This window comes from Dasypus novemcinctus, chromosome 11 (genome assembly GCF_030445035.2).
Source record: "Dasypus novemcinctus isolate mDasNov1 chromosome 11, mDasNov1.1.hap2, whole genome shotgun sequence".
In the NCBI taxonomy this organism is placed as follows: domain Eukaryota; kingdom Metazoa; phylum Chordata; class Mammalia; order Cingulata; family Dasypodidae; genus Dasypus; species Dasypus novemcinctus.
The window spans coordinates 11,713,668-11,729,253 of NC_080683.1; the positions used below are offsets into that span (position 1 = coordinate 11,713,668).

A 15,586-nucleotide genomic window follows, 5' to 3' on the forward strand; every position below is an offset into this window, starting at 1 on the left:
AATGCTCAGAGGGGAGGGTCTGATGCAGGACAGGCTCCTGGGGAATGTCTAAATGCTCATTCTGCCAGAGTGGGTGACACCATGGGGTAGAAACCCAAGTAGTGAGAGTGGGGGTGGACCCACATCCTGGGGAGGACTAATGCCATCAAATAGAGGGAACTGTATCCCTCGAAAGAAAGGGTGGCTCCCAGGGCATTGGGGCAGTTGAGCAAGTTAGACCCTGAACACTATTCCATCTATATCTGGAAGGGGCTCCTCGGGAAACGGAGGCTGGCTCTCACTGTGGGCACCAAGGTGGAAGGGAAAATGGATGTTAAATGTGTGGAACCAAGGTAAAGGGGGGTAAGAGAGGAGTTTCGTGAGAGTACACAAGGATGGATATAAAACATGTAATATTACACCATAACATATAGGAGATGACAGACTCATAATGTAAACCATAATGTAAAACATAGGATAACTAAGAATGTAAAAAACTGTGTATCCTAAAGTATGCACCACAATGTAAGCACAAATGTCACCTTGTTTGAAAGCTATTGTCTCAGACTCTGTACATTACGTTAAGTAAATATGATGTGAATAGGGTGTAAGAGTATCACTGTGGAAGGGAAAGGTTTTGTGGTGGATGATGGGAGTGCTGTATACTATATATATGCATTGCTGTGGTCTAGGGCTCCTGTGAAGAGAAGCTCAATAATTAGGGGGGGGGGGAAAGATAGGATGTAGAATTTTTTACAAGTCAACACGTATTCTTTATATAACCTTTAAACCCATCGCTATATGCCATTTCCTAGTAAGGGACTCTGACATTATATTGGGCTTCAAATTTCAGGGAGTTCTGGATCACAGAGTGGTTCAACAAAGGCAATGGAGGAATACTGGTATGGGATACCATTGACAGGGGATATATGGCTGACAGGGAGCTGTACAGAACATATGTCCAGGGTGCATGGCAATGTTTGGATATACTCATAGTGGCAACAATTAAAAACCACAGCAGGGGGGGTACTGGGTTCCTGGCCAGTGGTGCTCTGTCGTGGTCCCTAGGGGAGCAGCAACAGTCTCCCAGGTGCAGCGGCAGGGACCGGGAGGGAGTGAGGGTTCAACAGTGAGCCCATGACGCTAATGACTATGCTTGTGAGCTGATAAGCCTAAAATAAGAACAAGGCCTAGAGCAGCATTGTGCCTGGGAATTTCCTCCTGTCAGCCTTCATGTTACTCAAATGTGGCCAGTCTCGAAGCCAAACTCAGCATGTAAATGCAATGCCTTCCCCCCAGAGTGGGACATGACACCCGGGGATGAGCCTCCCTGGCACCGAGGGGCCACTATCAACTACCAACTGATGATGCAACTGGAAAATGACCTCATACGGAAGGTTCAACGCGGATCAGCGGAATATCTACATATTCCGCTACATAAAAATAACATGACTACATAAAAATAACATGACTTTAAAATGCTGTTTGACCTAATGTAAGGGGGAAATGGAAAGGAGAAATGAGTTTATATGGCTACAAGTCTCTAAAAAAGTCTGGAGGCTGTCAGAAGGATTGCCCTTATGCACAACTGAGCAGAGTCTGAGAGACAGATAAAGCAGATACAACCCCCAGGTATCGGTTCCTTCGAGGGCTAAAGACCCATGGGAGTTATGGTCATGGCCGATGGGGTTAACTAACAGGTCAGATGGCCCCTCTTTGGAACTGGTGTTTACGTGTGATGAATCTGGACTCAGATGGGATCTCTCTTCATAAGACTTTCATGCTAATGTGCTGGAGGTGCAGTTAGTGTCGGGGTTTAAGATATATTTAGGGAATTTGAATCTCTGGACTGACAATGTGATAGCCAGGTCCTGAGCCTCAACAGACTCCAGCCCCTACAATCTGACTTATTGGGCTCACCACACTCAGCTAAGATGGAGTTGAAGAAGGACAACCACCACACCATGGAGCCTAGAGTGATTACAACTGAAAGTGGGAGGATTGCATCCAGCATCCATGTGGAATCTGAGCCTCCTCTTGACATAGAGGTGCAATGGACACAACCAATCCAATGTCCTCATAGAAAAGGTGGCATTGGATTGAGAAAAGTGGACATGATGGCTGATGGGTATGGGGAAAGGCAGGAAGAGATGAGAGGTGGAGGCATCTTTGGGACATGGAGCTGCCCTGGATGGTGCTTCAGGGGCAATCACCAGACATTGTAAATCCTCACAGGGCCCACTGGATGGAATGGGGGAGAGTGTGGGCCATGGTGTGGACCGTTGACCATGGGGTGCGGGGGTGCCCAGAGATGTACTTGCCAAATGCAATGGATATGTCATGATGATGGGAGGGAGTGTTGCTGGGGGGGGAGAGGTGGGGTGGGGCTGGTAGGGTTCAATGGGACCTCATATATATATATTTTTAATGTAATATTATTACAAAGTCAATAAAAATAAAAAAATAAAAAAATAAAAAACTGCTTCAAAACATCAGTAACCCAACATCTGTCCTTACTCTTTCTCCCTTAGAGCAAGATTTTTTCGTTTATCTTAACTTTTCTACCACTGCACTGGACCCATCTTTTTCTGCCTCTGAACTTGTGAAAATTCACATATACTGTGTTCTCAATTTCATACAATGCTCTCAGTTCAGTCATTGACTTGGGAAACTGGTACTTCATTTAGAAGATGTGATAGTTATGCAAAATAATTCTCACAAATATACTGGTAGAGCTTTCATCCTTGTGTGTTTAAAGCTAAAGGATGTTCTACTGAAATCCGTTAATGACAATGCAGAATGCTGGAAATTTATTCAACTGACCTGTCTTTTTGTGGAGCAAACTGGATCTGTATCCCAAAGTACTGTAGTCCTGGGTCTGTCTGGGAGCTGAGGAAAGCAACATCTTCTGACTTTCTTCTGGGTTCTCAGGTGGGAAGGGTGAACTCTGTGAGTATCTAACTTCATGTCTATCCATGCTAGATAAGTGGAGAGCATCCCGTGCTTTCTTCTTTTCCTTTTTTAACATATTGACCAGAACATCTGAAACTTGACTTAAGGATTTAGTGACTCATACTAGATTATAATGATCAAAACACAAATGCCCCAAATGAGATTAATATTCCATATATTATTTGTCATTTGTCACATGGTAACAACTGACTTAAGGAAGTCTTCAACTTCCTGAAGTCATGTATACAGTTATGGATAAGCTAGGAGGCTGCTAGTCTTTCAATATGGCACCGTTATATGAAAATTAGCAAACCCGAAGTCTTTAAAATGTTTGAGTTTAAAGCAGTGAAGACTTATAAATTGTATGAAAGGGTTTATAAAAAGTAAAATGAATACCAGGTAGTTTATGCAGTAAATGGGGCTGTGTATATGTATCTGTGAGTAAAGAAGTCTTTACTCTGGGAAGATCACCCCCTCAACTGAGAGTTGTCCAAGAGGCAGCAGGAGGACTGGAAAAGGGAGAATGGCAAATCAGCCTAACTGAGTCTGCTGACTGTGCGGTGATGAGTGTGCAGCCAGTGCATCCCTATATTCAATGCATGCTGCTTACTCAGAGCACATTCAGATGGGACTGAAAGTCACTTTTATTTTTCATTTTTGATCTCAGATGGAACTGAAAATAACTGAATTATATGCATAGATATATCATTTTAAAATGGAATGTTTGTGGGCTATTTAGATGTACCCAGAACACTGATGATAAGCAATCAAAGTACTCCATTCCTCCCTACTTCACTGTTGATTCTGAAGGCTAAGGCTTTTTGTCCATCCACGAAAAGGAAAGACTCTAATGCCTTTTGAGAATCTTGGACTCCGACTGCATTTGCAGTAAGATGAATCCACAGTCTTCATCATCCCTAGAGATGCCTTCATTAAAATAGGAGTGTAAGATGTGAGCATGGAGGAAACAGAGGGACGGTGTGGGAGAGGAGAGTGCTACCCAGAAAAGAGGGGAAGCACCCAAGTTATGTTTGGACAAGTGACATGGAAATCATTTCATCTCCCTTCTTCTTCAGCTTTGATTTCAACTTTTTGGTGACTCCAGAAGCATGATTGTTTTTTTTTTTTCCTCTCACAGTCTCTGATGTGGCTTCTACTCCTTGCCTTCAAAACAGTTGTCCTTTCCAAAGGTGTTCACAGCTTTTTCAGTGTCTGTGCATTAGCCTGATGGACAACAGGACTCTGTCCAGATCTCCCACTTCCCTTTGTATAGAATTGATTGATATCATTGATTCCACTACAATGTGATACCCATTCATTAATTTATTCAACAATGTGTGCCAGGCACTAGTCTAGGTACAAGGATAGGGCAGTGGAAAGGCAGACTAAGTTCCTGTTCCCATGAAGCAGCCATCCTCTTGGAGAGAGACAGAGTCTCTCTTTCTCTCTCTCTACAGTCTCTCTCTCTCTCTCCCCGTCCTCCCCGGCCCCCCACACACACACACATACACACACACACCCCGCCATCAGAGAGTGATAAGTATCTAGCTAATTTTAAAAAGGCCAATATTAACTGGGTGGTCACTCTACATTGGGTATTCAAGAAAGACCTTTCTAAGAGTGACATTTAAGTGGAGATCTGAATAACAAAAAGGAGCATTTGCATTTAAGCATTTAGTGCTAAAGCCCTAAGGAGTAATGGGCTTTAGCCGTGTAAGCAAACAGGGGAGATTTCATACCCCATGTGGTAGAGTCTAGAGCTCTTTTGGGTTTTTTTGGTTGCCACTACTGGGGAGGGAGATGCTACTGGTCTCTAGTGAGTAGAGGCCAGGGATGCTTCTAAGTATCCTACAATGCGAGGCCAGCCCCCACACGAAGGCTTATCCACTAAATCTAAATTGTCAGCAGTGCCAGGGTTGAGAAACCCTGTTTTAGAAGGACAACTAAAAGGTCATTGTGACTGGAGCAATGTAGTCAGCAGGGTGGGCAAGGGCAAGGCCATACAGGGCCTCGTAAACCAGAGCAAGGAGTTTGGGTTTTATTCTACTACAGCGGGAAGGAATCATGTGCTCTGATTTACACTTCGTAAGGAACACAGTACAGATCTGTCTTCTTTGATACTTTCCTTCTTCCTACTTTTCCTGTCTTCTCTTTCTCCTCATTTCCAATAACTTAGGCCTTCGTTGGTGCCAAGTGCTGTGCTGGGTACCAGCTGACACCCCGATAAATGCTTTGTGTAGGGGTGTCTGAACTTCGGCAATGGCACCACTTTTATCCAGAACATTCAATGTCATTCTCTGTCATTTGGGTTGTAATACTATATTTTGTTATGTTCAAGTTTTAGCTTTTTTTTCCCCCCTCTGAAAGTTGTATCTTCTCATTCCTCCTGTCACAGTCTTACTCTTCTGGCTTCTAGGAAGAAAGATATGAAAACACCCTCTAATCTGACTCTAAGTAACTATGAAATTTCAAGAGGCTTTCTTGTTTATTAGTCCTTGGTAAGTGTTGGGAATCATTTAACACACGTATTGTCTTAGCTAATTTTTAAATTCTGAGTTTGCCCATTGTCTACATTGATACAGCTTCCATTATATAATGTTGCGTAGCATGCAAGGCACTTCCCGATACGTTATCTCATCGGCTTTGCCAAACATTGTGAGCTTGGCAGGGCAGGTTACATGCCCTACTTCACTGAGGTTAAGCAGTTGTAGAGCGAATGAATGAAAGACTAGGATTTCAACCCAGGGTTTTGAACTTTAATATCAGTACTCATTCCACCATACCTCGTTTTGAATATAAGCCCCAGATGGAGGAAACCGTGTTGGAGTCATTTACAGTCAATAAAGAATCTAGTGGAGCCCCACATGAACAGAGGAACCTGGGATTTACCACAGTGAAGAAGGGGGATGACGTACATCTCTCTTGTTCTCTATTTTTAAAATAAACATCCATGAACAAGCCTGGACTGTTCCTTCCCTGTCATATCTCATTTTGTCCCTCCTATATTCACAGACATTCATAAGCCCAGAAGGGGATTAAGAAGTTGGTAGGAGTATTTAGGGGAGAAGATCCTAGATTAGGATCAAGGCCAGGAAAAGGAAAAGAAGCAGAGCTCAGACTGGGGCCGGGGCCAGGACTGAGGTCCAGGCTGGGACCATCCATTCCTGGAGATGGATAGGGTAAGAGTGAGGAACAAGAATGCAAGGGTGACAATGCTTGCAGGCAGGACTCATAGACAGGGCTGTGCGGGGGTGTAATTCACCACTGAGCCTCTTGTTACTGGCTGTGGATAACAAAGCAGCTAAAACTCTCTTGACTCAGACATGCAGGATCTGCTAATACTCAACTAAAATTAGAGACTGAAGTTAATCAGGCAGCATGCCTACTTTGTATTTGGTTGTTTTTACCTGCTTAAATAAGTGGATTTCCTTATGTAGATTATTTTTACGCATTCTGCACAAAAGCTGAAGCTAAAATGCCTTTTAGTAACTTTTTTAAAAAGAACAAAACCATCTGTTTATAGAGAACTAACCAAAATCATTTCTTGTGAATGTTTAAAGCCTACAAATGTCAATTCTTTTACAAGAAGCTTGAGAAGGTGAAAATGAGAAACAATATTGAAGAAATACTTGGGAGTCTTGAGGTCTAGCCAAGACTGTTGGTCAATCCAACAGAGGTTCTTGAAAAGTAACCCTCTATTCTGTGACAGCGGAAAGCGCAAGGTCTCATGTGCTTTTTGCAGCACCCACAGTATACTTCCTTCTATAGCAAATAAAGAATTCTATCTTGAAGACTCATCTGTACTCACTCCCAAATTTGGAAACGTTTGTAAGCAGTAGATCTGGCTTTTAAATAAAAAGTTACATTTAAGCAAATCCCTGCTCATCATAAGCTAAACACCATTTGTCATTTTTCAGGCATCATTTGAGTTTCACCCACACATCAGCCACAAATTCTGGGCCATGAGGCCATGGTCAGCCTGATGTCCGGTCAGCTAGCTAAAGATAACCAGCTAACTTACTGGCTCAGGTCTAAAACAGGAAGAGCACTATAGAGTAGTCAAAAGATATTTTAAAAATTTTAATATTGAGAGGTGGTATAAAAAGCCCATACTTTCCAATAAACTAGAATATTTCCTGCAATAATAACTGCAACCGGCTAAAATCAAAGTGAAAGTTTTTCTTTTATAGTAACTCTAGTAATTTTGTACTAGTCACTATATTTTGTTTACTGAAGGGCCATTTCCCTTCTAAAGGGCAAGAAGCAGGGTGGGCAGCTGGGTGATGTTGCTAGGCAAAGATACCTAAATGTTCTCACTCCTCTTTTCAGGCTTATAGAAGGAGAGCTTCTTGTCATTTCAGAAAGGATACTAATTTCATTATCTCTCTGCTTTAGAATTTCTCGCAGCTTTTTATATTCTTCCTCTTTTAACGGTTCTTGGCAGTCTTGGTCGTGGCTTTCAGAGGAGACTGTATTCTTTCCAAGAATCTTCTTATCATTCAGTAGTTTCTGTAGATGAAATAAGAGCTTAGTATCCATACCTCTATTCTAAATTTGTTTCTTTGACTCTTTTTTTACCTTTTACAATCTCCTGCACACATTAGGTATGCATGCTCTTTCTTATCTCCTTGTCTTTGCAATTCAGTCTCTTCCGGATACATCTCGCCTTTGCACCCACCCTCTTTCTCCTCCTCCATCCTCCTTCCCTTCTCTCCTATCTCATCTCTCCTTCCCTAATTGGGGAATTCCTATTGAAATATTATTGCCTTATGGATTCTCTTTTCACTTTGCTCATTCTTTCCTCATTAAAACCATGCTACTCAGTTTACACTTTTATCATACCACTGATCATGTACTACAATTATTCTTTACATATCTGCCTTCTCCATGACTGATTTTTTCGATTGCCTTACCTATGCCTGGGCCATAACAGACTCAAAACTGGTGTTTATTATCTTAACAAAGTATTCAAAAATACAAATATGGTAGAAGTAAAGGTTCATTATATTCTCATTGCATCCTCATCAGAGTCAAAACCTAAGGCCTGAAGAATTATATGGATAATTCAAAACTACTAAAAAATTCAGGATATAATTCTCTTGATATAGCTTGAAAATAAGTGGTTTTTAAACATGGCACTATACTGCAAAGAAGGCAGAGACTGCTCGCAAAAGAATTAGAAGTCTATGTTCTGATGTTATTTTTTGGCAGATAAGATACAAACTCTGAGGAAACCCAGTGATCACCACAGCATAAGGCAAAGATGGCATCATTCTGGATGTTTGGCACTGAGCCTTAGACCTCCCAAGGGCTGGTCAACGAGGAAGACTTTTACTGAAGCTTGAACATGGCAGAAGTGGTTTCTACTGGAGGAAACATTTAAATTTACCTTTAAATGATGAAAACAGTGATGAATTTTACGCATATCAGTGCCAACCTCTAGTCTACTCTCTGGATCCTGGTCTTCCAAAAAGGAGATTAGCAGTTTTTCCAGCCTAAAAAAATACATAATGTATGAGAAGTAACTATGAGCTAGAAACTTTAGAAATTCTAATGGCATTGCCTAATTGGTTAACACTGGAAGCACAGGATATTATTCCCCCTTCTTTACAGAAATACAGTTATCTGATAAGACTCCAAAAATTAAGGAGAAACAGATTGACAAAGTGAAATCTGTAGATAATGCAGTATGTGACTAATTTCTATGAATTCATATGCAACTTTCAATATAAGAATCATTTGATTTCTACAATACATGCATTCTAGCCAAACTCAATTTCTATGCTTCTGTGCCTGGCTGTTGCATTGCTAGAGAAAGTAATGAAAAATTTTTTATTAGTTCCATTAAAAATTCATACTATTCAGACTCAGCAGGGACCTCAGTGATATTCTATAGCTCTTTTAATCATTCCTGGTTGACTTGTATTCTTCACAGTGGCTATTCCAAATATTTCTATGACCCCAAACCTACCACTACTTCCTCTTCATTCTCCATCCATAAAGTAGCTTCTCACTAGGCTGAGAAAGTCAAAGCTGTGACAAGTGGGCCCCTTCAGTCTCTTTTTTCCTCACCTCAAAGTGGCTCTGCCTCACCACTCAGGCCCTCTTCCTTCTTTTATATATTTTAGGTAATATCGTTCTCCTTCTCAAAGCTGATCTCTCCTCCTGGGCTATTCCTGCTTCTTCTAGGGCTTGCCTGATTAATTACTCCCTTTCTCTTACCTCTTGGTCTCCTCTCCATACTGACTTTTTACTCTCTGCTTACAATGATTTTCATGTTTTCCTATACTAAAGCAAAACAAAATGAAAACAAAACACCTCCCTTTGGAGGGACCATCCAACCCTCTCCTCTGAAGTCCTAGTTCACTTGTAGGATCATGTGTGCTGCCTTCTAGAGTTTGTGCACAAACTTTAGCTCCCCCAGTGCTTGGTAAGGATCCTGGCTCTTATTCATCTTTGCATTTCTTTCCTTCCACCCCCAAATCTAGTACAGTGCACGTGTTAAGTTTGTAATACAAAGATGTTCATTAATTAATGGATTCATTTCCATGGAAATGCTTCCTCTATATGTGGAGATGGAAACCTTGATAAGGAAGGAATAAGATGGCGATGGGTATCCAAAATGCTAGGTATCATAAAACAGCAGTAGCACATCTTTTTAGCATCATCATGAAAATATTTGCACATTCTCAGGATCTTTCCAAATTCTAAATATTTCCCGTCTACTGTTACTATTGGCCCACTCAAACAATATATAATGATTTCATCATACAGCAGCCACAGATGTCACTTTTATCTCTTCCTATATACTGTGACATGTGACAACTCATGTTTACAAATATAAGATCATCTATTTTGTAATTTTTAGAGTTTATTCAGGAATACCTGTTATCTGTTCTATTTGTCAGTTGACATCATGTATCATGTAGAATAGAGCTTCAAATCACAAGACACACAGACACTTTTTAAAAAAAGATTTATTTTATTTATTTCTCCCCTCCCTCCACACCTCATTGTTTGCACTCACTGTCTGCTCTCTGTTCATCTTCTTTTTCAGGAGGCACTGGGACAGAACCCCGGACCTCCCATGTGGGAGGAAGGCATCCAATCACTTGAGCCACCTCAGCTTCCTGCGTGTTGTGTCTCTCTTTGTGTGTCCTCACTGTGTCTCTTAGTTGTGTCATCTTGTTGCATCAGCTCACCATGTCAGGCCATCATGTCAGCTTGCTGTCTTGCTTGTCTTCTTCAGGAGAGGTCCCAAACCTGGGACCTCTCATGTGGTAGGCGTGCACCCAGCTGCTTGAGCCACATCCACTTCCCACAGAGACTTTTAATATGTTTTTGTTGTATAAAATATTATACAATACATGCTTACTGAAAGTTCTGAACAATATAGATGTGAATAAATTAAAATGTGAACTCTCCTCCCATCATTTACATCTCTTTTATTCACTCTTGATATATCAGGGAATCCACTTTTAACAGCTGAAATATATTCTTCTAGCTCTTAACAAAGCAGATACATATGTTCATTTATAGATTTTGTTTTGTTTGGTTTTACAAAAATGAGATCACACTCTGAATAGTATTCTTCACCGTTATTTTTCTAAACAATTGACCCAGGATAATCTCCCATATCAGTACATATATAGTAGGCCTATTTCATTTTTCATGGCTATATAATATCCCATACTATGGAGACACTGGTCCTCTGAAGGACATTGAGATGACACAGTCACAGTTACTACTTTCCTCTGTAATGCATAAGGAAGCCTGGATCTACAATCCTAACTTACTGAGGCTTCAAAACAATTGTAATATTTATCTACTTGTATTTTTCCTAATAATACTTAGCAGAAATTCTGAAATTTTGAAAAATTGTCATGAGTTCTAAAATACACCTATTTTCTAGAGTAAAAGTATGTTGTGGTTTCCAGTATCCATAAATTTTCTATGGACAATATTAGGATAACAGTAAGAGCTAATTAATTCTTCTGTATTACTTCTTCTTTAGAAAATAATTTCTTCTGCATACTTTGACCATAATGTGCATTCTAAGGAATTTCTCTGAAGGAAGGCTGGAGTGGAATCCTAGTTTACAAGAAAGCACTATAAGATACAAGCCTGCTGATTTGCTGAGTGACCACATACAGATTATTCAGCCTCTCTGGGCTCTGGCTATCCCATAAAATTCCTGTAATGCACTGGAGGAGGATACAAGGACCAAGGACGTGATCCAAAGAAATGGTTAAGAACTTCTGCCTAAATGAAAGAATTAGATTGCTCTATTCTTTCAGGGATGTGATTAGCCTGGTACATGACTCAGAATGAAGATCAGGCTTTTTGATCTCTCTTGTTTTAAGCACTTGAGACCACAAAGCCTCTTTAGATTAAAAAAAAAATGCCTGGTCATTCCTTCATATATAGTTGAATTTATTTTCTTATCATGTAAGGATTTGGTTTAATAATTAAAATGCAGAAAAACGCTTAATTCCAATGTTTCTGATGTACTTATCTAAGAGTTAAGAGTGAATGATTGACCTCAAATTCCCTGCATTTTCCTATCTTCCAAAATAGTTCTCAAGTTCATACCTAGTCGCTCTCCCACTGAGGGGTCTCCCAGCTGCCAGAAGTCTGCTGGACAGCAAAGCATTGTTTATCAGAAAAAGCTCTATAAGGAGGTCAGATGAGTACAATAAAGTCTGTTTAGGAAAAACCCATGCAAACAAGGAACTTTAATTTTTCTCTACCATCATTAGGAGAAAAGAAGGAAGGGACAAGAATTTTTAGGGGAAAATGAAAACAAATGTATACCATTCACTTCTAGCCCTATGGACAGGAAATATGATAGATAATCTAAGCATGTCTGAACATATTACCTGGTTAATGGTAGGTGATTGCTAGATGTATGGTGACTCTTAAATATCAGCACTAAATTGACTACAAAGGAGTTACATCTGACAGCCTGCATTCTAGTCCAGCAATTCTATCATATTATAAGTTTTATACCTGCCAACATAACTAGAATTGAACATATTTCCTAATATGTGTTTACCCCTTTGAGACCACTCTACCCCCTTCTCTCTGTTCCCTACACTTCTTGCCAAAAAATGAAGTCATGTCTGTAGTCATATTTTCATGGAAATTTAGGTTTGACAGGTGACTAAAAAGACAAAGCAAGTTTATTTTTATAAACAATAGCTAGTATTAATTGAGCATGCACTAAGTGCTAGACACTCTTCTACGCTACGAGCATACATTATTTCCTAAATTCTCATAACAACCCTATGAGGTCAGTACTATTATCATCCCCATATCACAGATGAAGAAACTGAGGTACAAGGAGGTTAAATAACTTGCCCAAGATCATACAGCTAGCAAATGAAAGAACTGGGATTCAAACTCTGGTAGGTTGGCTTCAGAATCCAAACTATACTTACTATATAATTGGTAAGTTGCTAAATTTATTTAAATACAATGCTGGGCAATGTGCTTCTATTAAGGAGAACACTTACCTACTAGAATTCTTTGAGGAGGTGAATAGGTAGATAGGCAAAAGAGAAATCACAGAGTAGCAGGTGCTTAGATCTTGTCAAGGTCCTTGACCTGCATTTTTTATAATAGTCAAAAAAGTTGGAAAAAAATGAAGAACTTCCAATAGTAGGAGATTAATTAAATAAATTATGGCATAGTTATAAACTAGAATACTATGTAACCATTAACAATAATGGTGAAGAGGTGTATTTATTGGCATTAAAAATATTCCTGATATATTAAGGTCAACAATAAATCCCTTTGCAGGGATTCTATAAGTACCCTGTAACACACTGGAGAAGACAGAAGATAAAAGGGGAAAAAAGGGAGAAAGAAAGAGGAAGGAAGGAAGGAAGAGAGGAAGGGAGGGAAGGATGGAGGGAGGGAAAAGGGGAGTGTAAGGGGAGAAAGAGGAAGGAGAGAGGGAGGGAGGAAATAAAATGAAGTTCAGCAATCCTGAGATTTCTCCCAGTTGCCTTTGGCTCAAGAACATTTATCATTATCCTGTAAAAGTAGAGATAGTGATCCAAGTTAAACTTGTTTTTCTGCAATATTTTTATGATTATATTACATTTAACTGTTTATTAAATCAAGCTCGCCATTTATACTTTGAGTGTGATTAGAAGTCTTTATTATTCTCAAATAATCTTTTACAAAACATTTTATGAACACATTCCTATCAGCATTAGCTTCTAAAAATGGCTAAGAAACCATATGTAGGAGAGTTGGTAGAAAAGAGGAAGGCGGCATTAGTAAGAAGAGAAAACCTAAATGGAGGCATGGAAACTCTTGCCTGTTCTAAACAATTGGGATTACTGGGGAAGTGTGCTGTGGGAGTGGAAGGGGGATAAGGCTTTGTAACTGGGGATCAAAGACAATAAAAGTGTCCTGCAGCACAGAATTCTACTAAAAACAAGGCTAGGGAGTACAGGACCTTGTTCTCAGATATTGAGCAGGAAAGAGTAAGGGGGATAAAACATATTGCAGTTGGTGGGTCAGGGCTGCTTGGTGGTAGAATCATGTGAATTCCCGGTAGTTCTGAGCTGACACACTGATGATTCTTAGCTCATGTGGCTCTCCACCAGTTCCGGGAAAGGAGTAGGCAGCTCATTCCAAAAGCTAGGAAGAAGTTCTGATTTAAGAGATCTAATGAGTACTGATTATACCAAACAGAGTAAAAACCTGCCTGAGTCTTGCCAATTAGTTTGTCATCAAATATGTTTCCATCAGTGACAGGCTGTCTTTGACAAGGTAAAACAATGAGGATTCTGACATACTAGTTATGAACATGAATGAAGATCTGAAAAGGTGCTGGAAAACAGTGAGTGAAGATATAACAGGAAACTTGATAACTATTAATTTCAAGAAATATAACCAAGTAGGAAGAATGAATTTCAAGAAATATAACTAGATAGGAAGAATGGGGTAATATTTACACAATGAAAATAAAAAATTAATCATGATGAGATAAGAAATGTGGCTGAACTATTGGGTTGAATGAGCTTGACTATTTCACCACCATCTGTGGGTCAAAATAACACCATATCTAAACTGTGAACTCTATGAAATGAAACAATTTAAGCAACAAAGAGAGTATACTGCCTGGTCGATTTAGTGCCTTGCTACCCAAACTGTCAACGTTGGATTAATATAATCAGAATCACTTGGTAACTTGAGAAATGCAGATTTTCAGGCCCTACACTGGACCTATTGAATCAGAATCTTCATTTAACAGCATCCTCAGGCGGTCCATGTCTACAGAAATGTTTAAGAAGAATCGCAACATGGCAACCAGTTGTTGATGTTGCCTCAAGAATCACATCAGCCTTAGAAATTAAATGAATAGACTAATAAATAACCTGAAATGTTAAATGAAAGATAAACTAACATCCCTTAATGGTTATTATGTCCTGGGCACTATGTTATTGACTTTTCATATTTTTTCTTATTTAAGTGGAAAAAAAAGAGAATATCATATCTGGTTCTTCTTAGAACTGTCTTCTCCCAATTGCTTATTACTTTCATTGATAATTCATTATGGGTCAAGCACTTTCACATGTATTCTGTTATTCATTCTGTACTATCAACCTATAAAATTATTATTCCTCTTTCATAGATGAGGATACAAAGCTCAGAGAAGTTAAGTAATTTGCATAGTTTTACAAAGTTAGAAAATGTAAACACTGGAATTTAAAAATAGATCTAACCACATATTTCACAAAGCTTCTCAAATAACTAGCAAAATTATTTTCTATCTTCATCATCAGGTTGACAATAGACTTGCTTGCCATAATGTCTGGTTACTACATTTGTATTTTCAATTCATAACTTTCCTGCTGATTTTTTTTTAATGAGAAAAGATACAAATGAGATTAATGAGATCAAATAAACTGTGTCTGGCATCCCAAAGAAAAGAGTTTTTAACAGGATACAGTGGTAGGGGTGGGGTGAGTCTCTAGACCAAATGTTGGGGGGCAAAGGAAGGCCTTATTCTGACTTTGGTAATGTGATGGGGTCCTTTTATGAAGTGGGATTCTTTAAAACATAGTGTTGGAATACCATGTAATTTACAAAAGGAAAGTTCAGATAAGAACAATAAATTCACAATTTATGATTAACTGCAATCCACAAAACATGAAAAACTGAAGGCTGAGATTGTGCCAACATGACTATAACCAAAGGAAACTATGTAAATATTTCTTGGTGTCATTAGTTTCATGTTAGTTTTTTGTTAAGTCCTGTTGAAAGAACTATTCCCAATTGGCTTGAGGGTGGCTATTTCAAGATTTATTTATTCTTTTACTTCTCTGTTCTATGATAAGTATTATATAATTATATCCTTCCCAATCCCAAACCAGTAAGTAAATGTCATAAAGACAGGAACCCTTACATGTAAGGAATTGAGTACAATGTCAATCACTCTGCTTAGAAGAGTTATTTTTAAAGACAGTAGCAGACCAGAAAGTTTTTCCTTTCAGTGATGCAGAGGAAATTTCTATGCAGAGTTCCCCTTTAAGATTTACTTTAGTGATGCATATTTCCTTTACCTTCACAAAAGCACAGTATATGGTGTCTCAAAATGCAGAGTTGCACAACTGCTTGGTGCATTTAGTGTTTTGAA

General features: G+C 39.3%; 1 protein-coding gene across 1 annotated transcript in view; it reads right to left on the reverse strand.

The window, feature by feature from the left end:
* Positions 1-15,586, reverse strand: part of KIF6 (kinesin family member 6) — a 484,487-nt gene that overhangs the window by 222,755 nt on the left and 246,146 nt on the right. Inside the window, exons 11-13 of the mRNA XM_058306677.1 lie at positions 8,321-8,426; positions 7,302-7,440; positions 2,803-3,021 (exon numbers count right to left, since the gene is read on the reverse strand). Of these exons, the coding sequence (XP_058162660.1) occupies positions 2,803-3,021; positions 7,302-7,440; positions 8,321-8,426 (464 nt within the window). The remainder of the gene's footprint in view (positions 1-2,802; positions 3,022-7,301; positions 7,441-8,320; positions 8,427-15,586) is intronic.